The sequence below is a fragment of the Erinaceus europaeus genome, chromosome 2 (genome assembly GCF_950295315.1).
Source record: "Erinaceus europaeus chromosome 2, mEriEur2.1, whole genome shotgun sequence".
Lineage (NCBI taxonomy): Eukaryota > Metazoa > Chordata > Mammalia > Eulipotyphla > Erinaceidae > Erinaceus > Erinaceus europaeus.
This window is the reverse complement of record NC_080163.1, coordinates 2423349-2443502: the sequence shown is the minus strand read 5'-3', so window position 1 is coordinate 2443502 and position 20154 is coordinate 2423349. Positions and strand designations below refer to the sequence as shown.

Sequence of the window (20154 nt, the reverse complement as noted above, 5' to 3'; positions counted from 1 at the left end):
CATTATCGACCTACTATCATCTATATCTATCTATCTATCATTATCTACCTACTATCATCTATCTATATCTATCTATCATCTATCATATATCATCTATCATATATCTATCATCTATCATCTATCATATATCTATCTGTATCTAAAACAGAAGGCTGGTCTGGCAACAGCATCATGGTTCTGCAAAATGACTTTCCTGCCTGACCCAGGGCCTCTACTTAAATGCTTTCCAACATGTCTCCGCTTGGCTATCATTGCACAGAGAACGGAAAACTTTCACTGAGTGTGTGTGTCTCCCAAGACTAGTTGTGAATGGAAAACAGAACATCACTGTCCTCAGGGAGAGTAGATCTGATGCAAGACTCACAGCATCATGGTCTCTTGAATTTCTTCCTTCTCTTCCTCCTCCTCCACCACTGCCACTACTACCACCACCATCTCCTCCTTCTGTTCTTTCTAGAGCACTGAGTAGTGGAATAGGGCTGTGGTACCACTCACACTCACTCACTCACTCACTCACTCACTCACTCACTCACTCACTCACTCACTCACTCACCATCTCTCTACCTCAGTATATTTCTTACCTTCTCTCTCACCTGCTACCAAAAACATTGTCTTCTGTGAGCAGGGGAATTGGGCAGGTGCAGAGTCTCATCAAACACCCTCTGGTAGGAAGGCGTCAAAAGACTGGAGCCGAGGTGGGTGAAGGAGAAAGGAGTTTATCTGCATGGACCGAGAATTCAGATCACTCTGAAAACTCATGGCCCTGAACAAAGGCGCAGTTTCAGTTTTTATACTCTCTAGCACTGAGGAAGCAGGCTCAAGTTATAGCAGCAGATGTGGCAAGCAGCTTTTGCAAGCAAGCAGGAAAGAAATACAAAAGCAAAATATGGCAGTTAGCCTTTGCCACTATTGATGCAGATAGTACATTCTATTTTTCATATAAGGCATTTCATTTTTCTGGCCTTGTGCTCTATTTATCTACTGCTTACTCAGTCTCCATTCTTTGATTTTACTTACTTGACCTTCTGCATGACCACTTGCACAATCTCAAACTCCTGCACTTAGTCAAACCTTCTGCACATTCAGTTTTTCTATTATGTACCACTGTGACTTAATAATATATGTGACTTAATAATATGTGTGTCCCCTTAGTTCTTTTTTTAAATTTTTATTTACTCAATGGAAATATTGACAAGACTATAGGATAAGAGGGGTACATTTCCACACAGTTCCCACCACCAGAACTCCATAACCCATCCCCTCCCCTGATAGCTTTCCTATTCTTTATCCCTCTGGGAGTATGGACCCAGGGTCATTATAGGGTGCAGAAGGGGCAAGGTCTGGCTTCTATAATTGCTTCCCCACTGAACATGGGTGTTGGCAGGTCGAGTCATACTCCTAGCCTGTCTCTCTCTTTTCCTAGTGGGGCAGGGCTCTCCCCCCTTTTTTTATTTTTATTTTTCCCTTTTGTTACCCTGGTCGTTTTTACCATTGTTGTGTTTATTATTATCATTGTCATTGATGTCGTTGTTGTTGGATAGGACAGAGAGAAATGGAGAGAGAAGGGGAAGACAGAGAGGGGGAGAGAAAGACAGACACCTGCAGACCTGCTTCACCGTCTGTGAAGTGAATCCTGTGCAGGTGGGGAAACCCGGGGCTCCCGCAGGTCCTTACGCTTTATGCCAGGTGTGCTTAGCCACGTGTGCTTAACCAGCTGTGCTACCGCCCACCCCCCTCTCCCCCAACCGTTTCTCCCCCTTTTAGCTCTATGTTGGCCCCACCCAGCTCTGGCCTTCCTGCTAGGGGCCTTCTTCCCCCGTGGCCTTGGGGACAGAGATATTCTTGGAATTACTCTAGACTGATGTGGTCAGAGTAATAGGGCTTTCTAGTAATTATATTTAACACCCAGCTTTCTAATAAGCAACTTCTGGGGCTTTTTTTATTTTAACCAGAGTACTGTTCAGCTTTGGCTGATGATGGTGTGGGGGATTGAGCCTAGGACTTTAGAGCCTCAGGCATGAGAGTCTGTTTGCATAACCATTATGCTGTCTCTCCCCCCTCCAATCCCCCTCTGGGGCATTCTTACAAACACACTATAATCATATTATAAACACAGACTATAAGTGTATTCGGGGGCTTAATTTTTGGAGATTCTCTCTCAAAGGAAGGAAGAAAAGAAGGAAAAAGAAATTGGAAGGAAAAAAGAAAAATGAATTCGAAATCCATTTATAGTCATTATAGTAATTCTCAAAGCCATTGTAGGTTCTTGGATTTGAGAAGTCCATGCTCCCACCTGAAATAAGTAATTTTATTCACCGACCCGACACATAGACAGATGAGAGAACAGTGAGCAACAGTCACAAGGAATCTAGAGACTTGGTTCAGACGTCACTCCCAGGGAAACAGCTCTGGAGGGAGACCCGCCATCTTCTCCTGGAATGCTCTGTCAAAGGCCTCTGCCTGGGCCACCGTCAAGTGGTTTCTCCAGTCCCCGGAAATGCCTGACCCACAGGAAACAGACCTTCAGGTGAGATTCAGGGCTGTGAGTCCCAGCCCCACTCCTCCAGCACCTGCTGCTCAGGTCTCACTCAGCAGGTTCAAAGTCCTGCAGCACTAACAGCTGCACTTCCTTGACTTTCACATCTGTCTGCAACTGGGTTAGACTCATTCTACCATCCTGTGGGGAAAGGCCACCTGCTCATTTCTTATACAAATCACATTTGTATAAGAATTTAGTATGGCAGGCTGGGGAGATAGCGTAATGGCCATGCAAAAGCCTTTCATGCCTGAAACTCTAAGGTTCCAGGATCAATCTCCAGTACCCCATCTATCAGAACTGAGCAGTGCTCTCCTCTCTCTTTTAAACAAATAAATAAAGGGAGTTGGGCGGTAGCACAACGGGCTAAGTGCACGTGGCGCAAAACACAAGGACTGGCATAAAGATCCCGGTTCGAGCCCCCCCTCCCTACCTGCAGGGGAGTCGCTTCACAGGTGGTGCAGGTGTCTATCTTTCTCTCCTCCTCTCTGTCTTCCCCTCCTCTCTCCATTTCTCTCTGTCCTATCCAACTATAACGACATCAATAGCTACAACAATAAAATAACAAGGGCAACAAAAAGGGAATAAATAAATAAATATCTTTAAAAAATAAATAAAAATAAATAAATAAGACTAAAATGAGATATTATATTTTAATTAATTTATAAACTAAAATGAGATATTACTAAAAATATGTTTATGTCCTCTTCTTTAAATTCCCTTCCTCCCTCCCTCTTTCCCTCCTTTTTTTCCTTCCTTCCTTCCTCTTATTCTAGAAAGGTAACAGAATGGCAATTTTATAAGAGGCATTTTCTACTTGCTTATCAATAGTAGAGATAATAGCTACTTTCATGGCTATAATGTAAAGCTCTCTGGATTTGAAAGTCAGCTAGGTCCCAGTAGAGTCATCACCAGGAAGCCCTAAGTGCTTTGTTGTGTGTGATGGGTGTAAGATGAGGTATTTATTCTGGCCCCAAATGGAAAGGAAAGGATCCAAATGTCATGCTAGGAGGCTGGAGTGAACAGCCCCAATAAGAACGTGTCTTTTCAGAACATCTTAGTACATAATTATGACTTCCTTGATCATGGCTGATATGATTGATTTTATATTAATATTGTTATCTCTCTGTACTTTTCAGATGAAAGAAAAGACATAGATCAGCCTATGAGAGGGTAAGTATTCCTATAACATTTTATCACTTCCTCTCTCTTTCTCTTTCTGATCTTTTTTTTAAATTAATTAATTTTTTTCCAGATCACCATCTTATGGTGGTATGGAGGATTGAACCTGGGACTGCAGAGCCTTAGGCATGAGAGTCTCTTTGCATAACCATTATGCTATCTACCTCTGCCCTCTCTCTTTTTGTCTCATTTCTCTCTCTCTCTCTGTTGTGACACAGCACGGATTTTGGGGCATAATTAGAATACAGCTGATAAATGTAATTAACATACAGCTGACATCAGGCTGACAGACTTAACCAAATTATTTAACCTCAAGCCTGCCAGAAGCGGGGTTTCTTTCCTGGCTCCATGCCAGCTCCACTCCCCAGGACCTTTCACCAGAGAGAGTGAACACATAGTGCTGAACTTTGGTAACTAGTTTATGGACTCAAGGGCCTGGCCATGTAATAAGCCTTGATTGTCTTAAACCCACAAGTGCCTTCTACCCCTGTGAAGCCTTTATTTTTTAACTAAAATCTCTCTCTCTCTCCTTTTATGTCCATTCTTTCCAGAAAACTGAGCTAATAAAATTTGACCACTTTTTGGAAATAGTTAGTAGGTCTATTTTAGGTATATTAAAAAAAAATTTGACCACTTTAAGTTAAAACTCTAGTTGCTAAGACCTATTATATTTTAACAGAATTGCTTCTCAGAGCTTGGTCACACTTATCACACCTTTCTGAGGAAAATAACAGTCTATGGAATTGTGCAGATTTAATTCCAACTACACAGTAAATCAGATCACCAGCTCAATGGTAAGAGCCACACTGCAGTTTTAGTCTATCATTGTTGTCAGTGTTCTTGCAGATATTGCCCTCTGCTCTCTTAGCCACACAGAAATCCATGACTGGGTTGGAAATCCAATATGGCTGCCTCCTGGAGGAGAAGCTCTGAGCAACAGGACGTAAAGGTGCACAAGAGGAAGCTCACTGTTTGATAGCTTCTAGTCTTTCTTGTCATGGGCAACATAAGGAATTGTTAGGTCCCATTGCCTGTCCTTTTATAGCACCCATACTTCTAAAGCAGGTTCAGTTACAAAGGCAGAGTTTATGGGAGCTGTCCCTTTCAATTTAACCTCTTAACTAGAGGGAGCTATGCTCTTAAGTTTTTTTTTTTTTTCTTAATCAGAGAATTATTCAGGTATAGTTTAGTGATTCAATCTGGAATCTCAGAGTCTTAGGCATGAAAGCTTGAGCATAACAATTGTTCTATCTCCTTGGCTCTGTGTTTCTGACTTACAAAAAAAGGATAAAAATAGTGTTCTTTACAATTCAGGAAGTGCATTGGGGAGTAAGAAAGGTTGAGAGTTTTAAAGATAATATCCTCAACAAACATCTACCCTAAAGCAAAGCTCTTAGGAACTTGAGAAATGCAAAACTGATGAAGAAAGCTGCCTATGAGCTGAGAGAAAAGTGGGGAGAGAGTTATATAGAGGGCACCTAAAAACAAACAAACAAACAAACCAACAAACCAACACTCCACCCTATAAAGGTCCCAAACCAAACGAAAGCCTTTGACAAAACACACTAGGTTTTATGAATTAGTAAAAGATTCTAAGACTCTTTTTCTCAATACTCTGACCACGTAGCCACGAGACAGGTGGGTCTCCTGCCCTCATTTATGGATGGCTGGCCTCAAATGACTAAGTAGGATCATCCTTCTCTAAGCAGGAGAAATGCTCCATTCACCTTGAACCAGGAATGGACCAGGACTTTTTATCATGAGGGTTCTCACAGTATATGACAACAACACAGGCTCTCAGCTAAGTGAAAAAAAAAAAAAGCTCTTTTCTTCTTCTTTTCCTTTTTACATTTCTCGGTGTCAGATAGTTCTCAATTCTATTATCACTTGTGGGGTGACCAATAGCATGAGCACCCCCACATCTGTCCTCTTGTCCCAGGTCAATCACGGCTGGTCATCGGGCAGGAGTGGGGGTTCATTTGGTCACTCTTTGTGGAATGGACAGGCTTATGTCACATCAGACAAGACTGTCTGAGTGACCTTAGCTGAGTCATGGGTCCAGGTCAGATCTCAGAAACTTTTCAAATGCTTATGGCCATTTCTTGACTGTGAAAAAGACATGCCCACCAGGACACAACTCAGATACCTCTCAATCCCAGTTATTATCAACATTAAACAGAAGCCCATCCATGAATTGCCAGAGCCAGTAAAGTAGAAAATTTCTTTTACCTTTTCTCAGAAATGACCCATTCTTCAAATTCACAAAAACACCATCAGCAAGTGTGTAGTTAGACATCTTGTTTTCTCTCATAGCCTGGAAGGAGCTGTGTTTGAGGACTGAGTTCAACTCTTCTGGCTCTAAGGTTTTGCCCAGGAACTGGCAGATCTTCTCTATGGTGCTCCTTGTGTCCTTGGAGAAGAGAAAATAAAATGATGACAGGAAAAGGAAAGATGCCAGAGAAGGATGAGAGTGCAGAAATGGCAGAATGAGGAGAAGGGAAGGGAGAGAAGAACCAAAGTGAATGGTTGAGAACTGTCTGAGCTGGTTGACCAAGAGGAAGGAAGGTCAAAGAGTCAAACAGAAACAACCAGGTGTTAAAGCTGCCAAGGTTGAGGGGATTTTCTCATAGAACTGAGCTCAAGACATCTTAGTAGTAAAACATGGAGGCAGCTGGGTCTTCTAAAGAGACTTTATTTTTAACTTTTTAATTGAGCTGTAGGTTTTAGGGTTACTCTCTCATTCCTCTTTGCAACGTTTCTCTCTAAAAAAAAATTTCTTTACTGGGGGCGGGTGGTGGCGCACCTGGTTGAGCGCACATGTTATAGTGCACAAGGACCTGGGTTTGAGCTCCCGGGTCCCCACCTACAGAAGGAAAGCTTTGCAAGTGGTGAAGCAGGGCTGTAGGTGTCTCCCTTTCTCTCTCCCTCTCTATCTTCCCTACCCTTTCGATTTCTGACTGTTTCTATCCAATAAATGAAGATAATATAAAAATTAAAAATTTCTTTACTGGGGAATTATTGTTTTATATTCAACAATAAATACAATAGTTTGTACATGCATAACATTTCCCAGTTTCCCATATAACAATACAACCCCCACTAGGTCCTCTATCATCCTTCTTGGACCTGTATTCTTCCCCCCACACACCCACACCAAAGTCTTTTACTTTGGTGCAATACACCAACTCTACTTGTGTTTTCTCTTCTGATCTTGTTTTTCAACTTTAGCCTGGCAGTGAGATCATTCCATATTCATCCTTCTGTTTCTGACTTATTTCATTTAACATGAATTTTCCAAGGTCCATCCAAGATCGGCTAAAAATGGTGAAGTTACCAGTTTTTATAGCTGAGTAGTATTCTATTGTGTATATATGCCACAACTTGCTCAGCCACTCATCTGTTGTTAGACACGTGGGTTGCTTCCAGGTTTTGGCTATTATAAATTATGTCGCTAAGAACATATGTGTACACAGATCTTTTCAGATGGGTGTGTTGGGTTCCTTAGGATATATTCCCAGGAGAGGAATTGCAGGATCATAGGTTAGGTCTATTTATAGCCTTTTGAGAGTTCTCCAGACTGTTTTCCACAGAGGTTGGACCAATTTACATTCCCACCAGTAGTACAGGAGGGTTCCTTTGACCCCACACCCTCTCTAGTATTTGCTGCTATTACTTTTTCTGATGTATGACATTCTCACAGGAGTGAAATGGTGTCTCACTGTTGTCTTTGTTTGCATTTCTCTGACAATCAAAGATTTGGAGCATTTTTTCATGTGTTTCCTGGACTTTTGGATCTCCCCTGTGATGAATATTCTGTCCATGTCCTCTCCCCATTTTTGGATGTGGTCATTTGTTTTCTTGTTGTTGAGTTTGGCACGCTCTTTATATATGTTGGTTATTAAACTCTTATCTGATGTATGGCATGTAAAGATCTTCTTGCATCCTGTGAGGGGTCTCTTGGTTTGGTTAGTGGTTTCTTTTGCTGTGAAGAAGCTTTTTAATTTGATGTAGTCCCATATATTTATGCTTGCCTTAGTCTTCTTTGTAACTGGATTCGCTTCATTGAAGACGTCTTTAAAATTTATGTGCAAAAGAGTTCTGCCAATATTTTCCTCTAAGTATCTGATAGTTTCTGGTCTAACATCCAAGTCCTTGATCTACTTGGAATTTACTTTTGTGTTTGGTGAAATATAGTGGTTCAGTTTCATTCTTCACGATGTGTTTTTCTTTACAATGTGACTTATGCCCATGATGTCTCCCCTTATGCAGGTGGGATCCAATGCTTGAACCTGGGTCCTTCAGCCCCTCTCTTCTGTGGCCTCAGGCACTGATGATTAGAAAGAAATCCAGAGGCAGTGCTGGAGGCTGATTTTCAGAAGAAGGAAGCATTTTTTTGTGTTGTGTTCTCTTTCCTTACAGAGTCCACTGACTGGCAATGTTCTCTGCCAAGGCTGTGAGCTCTCTATGTGTTTTTTTAAAAAAAATATTTTTATTTATTTATTATCGGATAGAGACAGAAAGAAGTTGAGAGGGGAGGAAGAGATAGAGAGAGACAGAGAGGTACCTGAAGCCCTGCTTCACCACTTGTGAAGCTTGCCACCTGCAGGTGGGGACTAGGGGCTTGAACCTGGGTCCTTGCACACTGTAATGTGAGCGCTTAACCCGGTGCGCCACCACCTGCCCCTCTCTATGGGTTTTGAGCACATCTCACAGCATTTATGTTCATCACTTGTCATTCCTGTAGTTTCACTGTCAAAATAATTATGGTTTTCTATGTTAATTTCATTTTTCTGTGTTGATTAGATTCAGATGTCACCCCCATATCTGGGTTGAAGATGTCCCCACCGAGTGCAGTTCTACCATCTCAGAGAAAAAAATGAGGGAAGTGGGAGTAGAGAACACTTTCCAAGACATAATATCAGAGAATTTCCACCAATGAGTAATGTTCAGAACATAGATAGCCATAAATCAGTGAAAACATCCACTATTCTGAAACTGAATGTTTTATACCAGTCACACCAATTATAAAAACTCAAGAGTAGAGAGAGAGAAAAAAAAAGATGCAGGCTGTAAGGAAAAACAGAAGAACGTGACATATATAAGCCAGGACTATCAGGCTGCCATCAAGAAAAATATAAAGCCACCACAAAAATAAAGTTTGGAAGTGAGGTTCTCACCAAAGAACACAAAATCACCATCCAAAGAAAACTATGTACATCTACATCCAAAGGTGGAAAAAACCCAGATGATGTGTGACAGATGAGTGGGTAAGGAAGCTGTAGTCCATAAACACAGGGAATACTACTCAGCTGAGAGAAATGATGGGGCATTGTTCTTTTCTAGATCTTGAATTTAACTGAAGGAATCGTGTGAAGTGAGATAAGCCAAAGGGAGCAGGAACAATACTAGATAACTACACATATAGGTGGTACTTAAGAAGCAAAGGAAGAAAATGGAAACACAAGGTGAAGTTTGGACTGGGGTTGGGGTATTGCAGCTAAGCACAGGGCTCTGACTCCAGGGAGGAGGGGAGGGAGGGAGCAAGTGCAAGTGCAAGTGCACAGAAGTGAAGAGAGACTTGGATGAGTGGGGGGAGCGATAGTCCTCTCTGCTGAGAGACAGATAATCCACTCAGTGCATTTACAATTGCCAGTGAGCCACCATTTCCCCCATTTTTTGTGGAAAAATCCATACATTTTTTTCTTTTTACATAAAGGACAACTTTCAATATGTTGGGAGGTAGAATAGAGAAGGACCCAGACACAAGGAGTCAGGAGCTGAGAAGTGACAAAAGCACAGAGATGTCATGGAGAACAGGGCCTTGTGCCACTGCTGATGGCCTGCACAAGGCCAGCTGTGATCAGGAAGGTGGCAGAGACACAAGGGGGTGTGGGATAGAGGGAGGCAGATGGGGGGAGAGGGTGTGTGGCAGCCCCACAACCATAGTTACCCTCCTCAGCTCTTCATAACTCAGCATCAGGTAATTCTCCTTCCCTCTCATGGTCATCCAGCCCCGTGTGTGCTCAAACCAGGATCCATAGCTGACTGCACAGGAATGGGGAGAGAGGGCAGTGAGAGACAGGTCCTTGAATCCTGTGATCCCCCACCATCTTGACCTTGAGTGTAACCAGCACAAACCTGGCATATTGACACCTCCTGTTGGTGTCTATCTGCTGAGTGAGGAATCATCAGGATCAAAGATGTCATTCAATGCCAGGTAAGTCTAATTTGCTCAAAGCAGGCTCTAACTCCAGCTCCCAGGTCTCTGAGACCAGCTGTGCAGAGACCATATGGTCCCAGGACTGGATCCTTCCCCCTCCTCCCTTCCTGCTGTCTCTGAGCATTTGCATGTCTGGACTATTGGCATTTTCACCCAGTGCTGGAAGGTGACCTCCCTGTCTTTGACTTTATTCTTTCCTGAAATTATTGTTCCTTATTCACATCTCAGAGTTTCTTTTTTTACTAGAGCACTCCTTAGCTCTTGCTTATGGTGGTACTGAAGATTGAACCTGGTACCTGAGACCTGGGAGCCTCAGGCATGAATGTCTTTTGCAGAACCATTATGCTGTTTATCCAGTCTCCCTAAACCATATTTTAACCCACATTTGTTCATGACTTTGTAGTCTTGGCAGGTGTAAGAAGTGGTTAGTTCTTCCCTTCAGAGGAGCATTCGTTATACACAATTGTTGTGTGTAAGATTGTTCTAATCTATAGCTGCCTGTGCGCACTAGATCCGCATTCTTGCAGGTTCAGATAATACTTGCAGTGCCTGCTTGTCTCCAGTGAAGACCCTCAATGGTCTTCATGTCGTTATTTAAACAATGAGAAGACTGAGCCCTGAAGCCTTGTCAAGAGTGTAGGGGGAAGTTCTGAGTTAGATATAAAAGAAAGGGGACAAGGGGGCCAGGTGGTGGTGCACCTGGTTGAGCGCACATGTTACAGTGTGGAAGGACCCAGGATTGAGCCCCTGGTCCCAACATGCAGGGGAAAACCTTTACAAGTGGTGAGCAGGGCTGCAGGTGTCTCTTTGTCTCTTTCTCTCTTTCTTTATCACCTTCACCTCTCTCAATTTCTTACTGTCTCTATCCAATAATAATAATAAATAAAGTAGAAATGGGGGTGGAGTTGAGATGGTGTCTTGAAAGCAGCAACCAGACAGACTCTCCAAAAAATCCCATCATGATTCAATCCTGGGAATTGCAAGTGAGAGCAGGATTTCTAGGCCTGTAGGAGATAAACTATAGAGAAGGGAACAAAGAGGAACCATGATGCAGTATTATAACTCATCTATAAACCAGCAGAAAGCAGCTGACAAGGACCAAGAAAAGCAAACTATGAGTCTTCCACCCCCCTTACATCCATCTTTTAGGCTGAAAGTGGCCTGTCTGGGGAAATGGGCAGAGACAAGGATGCCCACTGGAGGAGTTAAACTCATCAAGCTGGATTCCAAAGCTGACCCTTTTGTCGGAACTCAGTGGAGAGTCATCTAAAACTGCCCTACTGGATTTCAGCTGCAGACAGAACCAAGCTACAGTTTGCATTGGGTGGAGTCTTTGCTCCCTTAGCTTGACTTGACTTAAAGGCTGTCTGCTGGTTAGTTTGTTAGTTTGTTGGCTGAGGTTTCTTTGTGACTTTGCCTGTGGTCGGAGTTTCTGTTGGTGTGGTTTTACTTTTTTTTTTTCTTCTTTCTCTCTGGTCTGATCTATCTTTCCTTCTGCTGTTTTTGTCTTTAATGGTGGTTGATTTGGTTCTCTTTTGTGGGAGGTGTTTGGATATTTTTCCTGTATTTTTTTTCTTTCTCCTCTCTGGTTTGATCAATATTTGCTTTTTTTTATATTCACTGGTGTTTGCTTGTGGTTTCATTTGTGAGAGGAGTTTGGTTTAAGCTTTTTTATTTGATTTTGTGTAGTTGTTATATTGGCTCCTGGTGGACAGTTTTCTCTTTTGTGGGAGGGGTTTGGTTTGGTCTTGTTGGGGCTTTTATAGTTTGTTTTGTTTCTTTTTCTTTTCTTCCTTTTCTCTTATTTATTTTTTCCTTCTCTATTGTTTGTTCAATCTTGCTTTTGTTGCCATTATTGTATTTGCTGAGGTTTGTTTGTGATTTCATTTGTGAGAGGAGTTTGGTTTGGTGTGGTTTTTCCTACTCCCTTTTGTGGTATTTCACTCATATATCCCCACTTCAATTTAAACACATGAGACTTTATCTCCTCTTCCAAAGGCAGTGGCAGTGGTAGACATTAACAGCCCTAGCAACTCCTGAATCAGACTAAAAGGTGACTCACTTCAGTTGTTTGGGAGCCAACAGACTAGAAGTCACCCAACACAATAACTGAACAATGGCTAGAACACAAACTACAAAACACACCAAAAATGGTTAAAAAAAAATCAGGAGTAGGGTGCAGCAGGTTAAGCGCAGGAGGCACAAAGCTCAAGGACCGGTGTAAAGATCCTGGTTCAAGCCCCTGGCCCCCCACCTGCAGGGAAGTCGCTTCACAGGTTTTGAAGCAGGTCTGTAGGTATCTATCTTTCTCTCCCCCTCCGTCTTTTCCTCCTCTCTCCATTTCTCTTTGTCCTAGCTAACAATGATGACATATAACATATAATGACAATAACTACAACAACAATAAAAAAAGAAAAAAAAGGACAATAAAAGGGAAAACAAATAATAAAAAAAAACTATAGCAATGAAACAGGGCAGGAGCCCAGAGAAAAAAATCCAAATAAGCCAGAAACAACTAAAAATGAGAAAAGTATCCAAACACTAATTGGTGCTTTAGACACAGGAGTGATGAAAGATTTTGAGGAAAATACTATCAGATATACAAAAATAACCAATGAGACCCTGAAAAAAACCAGGAGCTATCTTGATGTAATTAGAGAACTGAAAGCTAAAATAGCTGAGCTAAAAGGCCAGCTAGCAGAACAAGTTAATACTTTAACTGAAGAAGGTAAAAAAATAAATAAATAACTGGACTGAAGAATGAAGCTGAGGGAATGGAGATCAGAATAACAAAAGCAGAAAACCGAGTTATGTAGACCAAGTATGAATGAGAGAAAACTGAGAGAAATGTAAAAGAGCTAAAAAAGAGATTGAGAGGCTCTGTAAATAACGAAAGAGACATATGAGGTGACCTTAAAAGAGATAACAATACTTGGGTGAGACTTTTCCTAGCCCATAGGACTCCTAATTTCCATTTTGGGTGGTACATCTCCTTGCAGAGTTATTGAACCTAGATATAGACCAGGGCACATGAGATAGGGAACAAGCATACATGTATTCATAAGTTAGGGGAAAATATATACTTTAAAGTAAAAGTGAGCAATAGTTTACAGTGACTCAATAAGTACAGCAAGGAAGTAGAAGGACCTAAAAAAGATTCCATATAGTACTTAATCAAATATTTCCTACTTAGACCTAGATACCCTCATCACCTACTTCCTATTTCATTTCCCTCAATCACTCTAAACCTAGCTCTGCCAGATAAAGTAGGGACTACAGAAGCTGGACAAGAGCAAGAGACTGGCATGCTTTAATGATGGATCTTTTGGTCACTACAAGACCATCCCATCATCTGGGGTCCTAGTCAAGGCATCCTGGGATTACCACACAGACATGATAGGCCTAGTCTTCTAACAGATCCTCTCTCCACCGTCACTGGTCATCTCCATCAGGAACAACATCATAAACCCTCTGCCCGCAATGTAGAACAACAATGGTGGGGACTGCTCCACTCTTCAAAGGGAGGCTGGGTCAACATGTTCAGCCACTGGTGGAAGATGGGTCCTGAAATGAGCGCAGCCTAGAATGTTCCTAGCTGTGACCATGGAATGTGAGTTCTGACCAGCGGGGATGCAGATGCACAGCTTTGTGTGTGGAGTATGGGTAGACATGGGCTTGATGTCAGATTGATGGGATTTATAGTTAGTGGTATTTATATACTTTCCCCATATCTGGGAGCTTCTCTCTGCCCTGATCTAGCTTTCTAGTCCTATTCCCAACTCTGACAGCATTTTTATAGACAATACTTTCAGCCCACCTGCATGTTAGCCTATCAGGCTCAGGGAAAAATTAGTAAAGTCATGGACCTCTTGGAATATACCTAAAATGGGCTTCCTAGATTTTTCCAACATGAAGACCCCAAATCTCACTTGCTATATGCTTACCTTTGGGTTACTGACTATCAAACAATTTTTTCTGCGTTACATCTTAATACTTTTCAGCTACCAAGTTTCAGATTCTACTGTGATGCCAACTGACTTGGCTGGGCAGACAACCTCACCAATGAGTCCTGGAACCTCACCCCTGCTAGAGCCCTACCATATTAGGGAAAGATAAGTACAGGCTGGGGATATGGATTGACCTGTCAACACCCATGTCCAGTGGAGAAGCAATTACAGAAGCCAGACCCCCCACATTCTGCACCCCATAAAAGTCTTTGGTCCATACTCCCAGAGGGATAAAGAATAGGTCCTCAGAGCCCCACCCTACTAGGGAAAGAGAGAGACAGGCTGGGAGTATGGATCAACCAGTCAACGCCCATGTTCAGCAGGGAAGCAATTACAGAAGCCAGACCTTCCACCTTCTGCAACCCACAACGACCCTGGGTCCATGCTCCCAGAGAGATAGAGAATGGGAAGGCTTTCGGGGAGGGGGTGGGATATGGAGATCGGGTTATGGGAATTGTACCCCTCTTATTCTATGGTTTTGTTAATGTCTCCTTTCTTAAAAAAAAAAAAAAAGAAACCTGCAGACCTGCTTCACCACCTGTGAAGCGGGAGCCGCCTTGCTCCGGTCCTTGCGCTTTACGCCATGTGCGCTTAACCTGATGCGCTACCGCCTGACCTCCAGAGTGCTATTCTGATCTCTTGATCTGTCTTATAAAATAAATAAATCTATTTTAAAGTAAAAAAAAAAAAGAATAAGCAAGCTTCCAATGGAATAGGATGTGAAACTCTGGTAGTAGGAATTGTGTGGAACTGTACCCCACAATCTTGTCAATCATTATTAATAAAAATAAAAATACAATATTAAAATAAATAAAATAAAAACTAAAAGAAAGGTCAGGTGTGGGGTTTGCACTATTGCCTGACCCCTACTGTGTCAGCCTTGACACATTTTAAATGGACCATATTTACAACCATTCAGCCTGCCTGAACCCTCAAGGTCAAGGAGTAATGGGACACTGATTCTCAGAAGAGACTACTACTCTTCTGAGAATCAGTGTCCCATTACATTTTTATGGAGGCTCAAGCCCGAACCTCCATAAAAACACAGTCAGGCAAACTCAGAGGACAGAAGAACTCCCCCCCCCCCCCGCATGTGAATTTGTAATCAGTAATGGGGCCCAGGGGACAGAAACATGCCCAAGGCCTCCAGGCCACACCCACTCAGGAACACTGTGCAGGGGTATAAAGCAGGAGGCACACTGGAGCCAAGAAGAAACAGCCTCATCAGAGTTCCTTTGGGAACACTGAGAGACAGTTTCAACTAGCTCGTGAGGAGAGGAGGAGGAGAGAGTGGAGGAGGAAGAAGGGGAGGAGTTGGAGGAGGAGGAATAAGGGAAGGGGGAGGGGGAGGAGGCGAAGGGGGAATTGTCAGCCAATTCCTTGGGTTTTATTTTATTTTATTTATTTATGTATTGTATAAAGACAGAGAGAAATTGAGGAGGAAAGGAGACACAGGAGAAAGAGAGAAACTGGCAACCCTGCTCATTGGTGGCTCATAAAGCTTCCCGTTGACAGTTGGGGAACAGGGGCTTGAACCAGGGTCCTTGTGCACTTTAACATGTGTGCTCTAATGGGTGCTCACAGCTTGGCCTCTCCATTTTGTTTGTGGTAAATGATCTGAGTGGGTGGGGGTTGGGGTGAGGGGTTTTGGGGTGAGGGGCAGGGGGAACTCCTGCTTGTGGGAGAATCAGATTGTGAATGGTCACCAAGGAGGTTGACTGGACACTGGAGCGTCACTCATTGGTCATTTGTAACAGGAGAAGCCTGAGGGCTCGGATGTTTTGGTGAGGCCTTTGCTTTGGGAAGGGTTCTGCCTAATGGTATCATGGAGGTTCTAGAATGGTGCATGGGTTCTGAGACATACAGGACAAAAGACTAAGGGAGTTTTGCAAAGATGTTTCAAACCTGTTCTTGGTATCTAAGAGGCCGTGTGTGTGTGTGTGTGTGTGTGTGTGTGTGTGTGCCTGTTTATCTTGAGGCTTCCCTGGGGTGGTCCACAGAGCTGCAGGGGCCCCAAGTTCCCTGTGGGAGGGTGAGGAAGGGCAGGGCAGCTGACAGGGCTCTGGGCTCACTGCTCTGCAGGTCAGGCTGTGCTTTGAGTAGCGTTGGCTTCTGGCATTGAGCATTCTGCCCACGGGGAGGTGAAAGGTGCAGCAACCAGGAAGACTGTAGCCCTGGGGGTGACAGGGGACTCTGCACCCCAGCTCCGTATCTCATCCACTCACCATTTCCTTGCAGGAACCTCTCAAAATGTACTTGCAGTGAAGCTGATGGCTCTGTATAAGAAAATATTTTTGAGAAAAAATAACCAGACACCAGGACATCTCTGGGATCTCTGATGAGATGAATAATCTAAAATGGGAAACAAGTGAGATAGTGAAACATCAGTGAGCTTCCCATTCTTCTTTCTGGAAAAGGCATGGACACTGCAGTCACAGAAGTTATGGCACTGAATGAAGTTTCAGGGGTGCAGCATTCTGATACCCACTCTGGTTATCTGCACAGTGACCGTCACCCAACTTTGAGTGTCCATCTGTCTCCACACATGGGTCCTCCTTTACCATCTATCCCAGCCCCTCTGAGAACCACTGCAGTGGTCTCTGTCTCTAAGGCTAGGACTGTTTGTTATGACTCATAATTAGTTCAGTACTTGATATGGCAGAAATTGAGAGGGGAATGGGAGATAGAGAGGGAGAGAGACAGAGAGACACCTGCAGCCCTGCTTCTTCCCCCACTGTTGATGGTGACTTTAACTCTTGGGTCCTTGCCTGTGGTAGCCTGTGCACTCTACCAGGTGCTCCACCTTCTGCCTCAAGAAAAATGATTCTAAGCCACACAATCTAAGCATCTATCTTTGGGGAAAGCAAAAAAGTCTCACTAGTTTATTGGCACCTTCCAGAGGTTAGGTTTAAGAGCTGATGGAAGCAAGTTTCACCCTGGGTCTTTGTGTCCCTTCTGGGAATGCTGATCTCAGCGTTCTGGTTGCTGAGTCTGGGAGGTTGAGAATTTATGTATGAGGGGAGCAGAAACTACAACTCCCACAGTCTCTGCGCTCCCCAGGGCGCCTTTTCCTGTGGAACACGCACGTGGTGGGAGTAACCTTTGGGAGGTTAATGAGGGCAGGTGGGTGAGGTCCCAAGGCAGAAGCCAGTAGAGTTCTGGGCTGTCCACACTGAAACTCTTTCTTCTTCTTTTGTCTTTGAATAAACATACCGAGGGGGTAAGGAACTGAGAGCATCCCGGGATAAGCACCCCTCACCCTTTGCATGCCCAAAGAGACTGACACCCAGCAAGCACACAGCCCCCTGTGCAGATTTGTGCTGGGAGGACTTGCCCTGAGCCAGCAGAGGAGCCCCGGTCCCTGTGCTGTGTCTGAAGGGGCTGCTTCTCCTGAGGGCCAGGCTGGGTGGGGGCTCCCCCCAGCTTCCATCCACTCAACCTGCTGCTTCTTTATGCAGCAAAGGCGCTGTCTACTGCACAGTCCTGCCCCAGGCTCTGGCTGAATTCACAACAGGGGTGTGTGTCCAACTCTCTGGTGAGACCCTCTCTGCCCCTGGGGATGTGCAGAGCCAGTGGGATGTCCTTAAGTGTGGAAGCTGACACCAGCAATTGCAGAGTCTCAGGCCCACAGAGACATTCTCCACCCCTACTCATCCTCCTCCAGAGAGAGACCAGGTTTCACCAGGTCTGTTATGGCCACACAGACTTTGACCACAGAGCACTGACCTTGGTTTTGGAAGTGAAGAGAGACTTGGGGAGGAGCTGGATTGGGAGGTGGGAGCTGATGAGACGTGGACCTTCCTGTGCCTCTAAGGCTTCATACAAGTTCTTGGCTTCTAACCAGGGTGAACGGTCCCAAATGGGCACAGATTGGATCCACTTGGGATCTCCCTTGGTGCGGATCAGGGAGAGGATTTCCATCATCCAGTGAGTCCCTAGATGAGAAGGATATATGCTCACAGTTTTGGATTTGAGTGAAGACATTTTGTTACTAGGTCAGCCTAACAAAACATCCCATTTTCATGTGGATCTCAGGTGTGTGTGTGTGTGTGTGTGTGTGTGTGTGTGTGTGTGTTACATTAATACCAGGTCTGTCCAATCTGAACTTTTCCCCCAAGAATCAGTTCCTCTCCCAGTCCCCTGCATCCACCTTCAGCAGCCTGGAAGCCACCATCCTGCTCTCTGTGCTCTTGGGGCTGACTCTCTAGACCCTTCTTGCAGGAGGGACCCTGCAGTGTTTGCCCTCTGCCACAGGCTGAGGCAGTTTAGCTCCAGGTCCTCACAGTTGGCTCCTGTTACAGGACTGGCAGAAAGCCAGTCTTCTTGAGGGCTGAATACTATTCCCTCCTGCACACCACAACTGGGGCATGTTGTTGCCTCCTCATCTGTCAGTGGACTGTCCCTGGTTCTCCCATGTAGTTGAAGTGCTTTCCACAGGAGGTCATTACCCCTGACTCTGCACCACCAGGGCCACTTCTAGAGTCCTCAGCTTCACACAGTATGAATCCCCTTCCACCTCCCTCCTCTTCTTGCAGCATATTGGCACACACAGCTGGGCCATCACTGCATTTCTTAAATTTTCCAGCTTCGACAACAGCTGCTATCTATAACAGGGATTTCCCCTATCAATCCCTGGATCTGAAAAGATCACTTCCCAGCAAATATCTCTGAAACCATTTTTTCCATCTCATTCGAGATATTCTGTCTTCCATTAAAATAAAATGTTTTATTTTTTTGTCTTTAAGTGTGACATTTCACTCACACTTTCTATTCAGTTGGTTCCAATGACTAGTAAAAATTACAGATATTTAAATGGCAAAATGGGACAGTTGACTATTTTGTGATAAGATTCCCAATGTTTCAGTGGTAGATAGCATAGTTGTCATGCAAAGAGATTCTTATGCCTGAGACTCCAGTGTCCCAGGTTCAATTCCTTACACCACCACAATCCAGAACTGATCAGTGTTCTGGTAAAAAAAAAAAGAATATATATATATATATATATATATATATATATATATCCACAGTTAAGTTAAATAACAAATCCACCTTTTTACACAATAATCCCCCCACCCACCACACACACACACACACACACACACACACACACACACACACACCAGGATTATTGCTGGGGCTTGGTGCTGCCTTATAAGTACACCACACTTGGTGACCATTTTTTCTCTTTCTTTCTTTCTGTCATAGAACAGAGAGAAATTAAGAGAGGCACAAGGGGATAGAAAAGAAGAGAACGAGAGAGATCTGAAGACCTGCTTCACCTCTTGTGAAGCTTCTGCCTTGTAGTTGGGGAATGGAGCCTCAAACCCAGGTGCTTGCAATGTGTGGGCTCAAGCAGGTGCACCATCTCCTGCCACCACTATGCCCCCTCAGAGTTCTTTCCTGTGTTTTTTCTGGCCGTCTTCCTCCATCTCTGTACAGACACAGCAATCTGGGTTAAGACTCACTGCTGGGGGTCCCTGAAAACCTTCTGCACCCTCTGTCTCCTCTAAAGTTTTTATAGTGTCTCTGCCCAGCTTTAGCTTTTCTGAGTGTGACTGTCATCACAATACAACTTCATGTCCCCCTAAAATGTCACACATATGGTATAATGACAGGGAGAGGTCTGTCACCTTCTCAGTGACTGAAGACCCCCTCCACACCCACATACTATCTCCCCGTCTGCCCTGCCCCCTTACCTGACTTGGGGAAAGCCAGTATCAGGACATCATCCTCCCTGAAGACAAAATCCCTCCACTCTCCAGTCAGGAATTTAGGTGATAGACACTTGGTTAGTACTGGGATGCCTTCCAGCCATGTGAACTTGTCTGACATGATGCTCTTTGGACTTGAACCAGCAGCTCTGGTAACAGTCACTGCTGGGAGTCACAAGGAGAGCTGGAGGCTTAGCTTTTATAGACAAGAGTGACCCTTTCTTCTGCCAGGATTTTTTTTTGGGGGCGGGGAAGGTAGTGCCTGTGGTATGTGGGAGGGTCAGCTGTTGGAGGAATTTGAAACTTCCAAACAGAGGCTCAAGGTTCATGATCCTGACCAGGCTCTGAATTATGAAAGGAACCTTCCTTCTTTTACAAATATTTATTGGGAGTCAGGTGGTAGCGCAGTGGGTTAAGTGCACGTGGTGCAAAGTGAAAGGACCAGCTCCCCACCTGCAGGGGGGTTGCTTCACAGGCAGTGAAGCAGGTCTGCAGGTG

The 20154-nt window shown here is 44.0% G+C and overlaps 1 protein-coding gene across 3 annotated transcripts; it reads right to left on the bottom strand.

The window, feature by feature from the left end:
• Positions 1-700: 700 nt before the first annotated feature.
• LOC103127433 (sulfotransferase 2A1-like) lies at positions 701-19842 on the bottom strand. 3 transcript variants are annotated; one of them, XM_060173151.1, is made up of 7 exons: positions 19642-19748; positions 18708-18912; positions 17672-17880; positions 16171-16297; positions 9669-9763; positions 5948-6128; positions 701-2501 (listed from the first exon to the last, which is right to left on the bottom strand). In XM_060173151.1, exons 3-7 carry the CDS (start codon positions 17867-17869, stop codon positions 2389-2391), a joined length of 714 nt encoding a protein of 237 aa, XP_060029134.1. In that variant the 5' UTR covers positions 17870-17880; positions 18708-18912; positions 19642-19748; the 3' UTR covers positions 701-2388. The 3 variants fall into 3 exon arrangements, with proteins under 3 accessions (XP_060029134.1, XP_007538396.2, XP_060029139.1); XM_007538334.3 differs by lacking the exon at positions 18708-18912 and having other exon boundaries at positions 19642-19841; XM_060173156.1 differs by lacking the exons at positions 9669-9763; positions 18708-18912 and having other exon boundaries at positions 16171-16221; positions 19642-19842.
• Between the last annotated feature and the right edge of the window lie 312 nt (positions 19843-20154).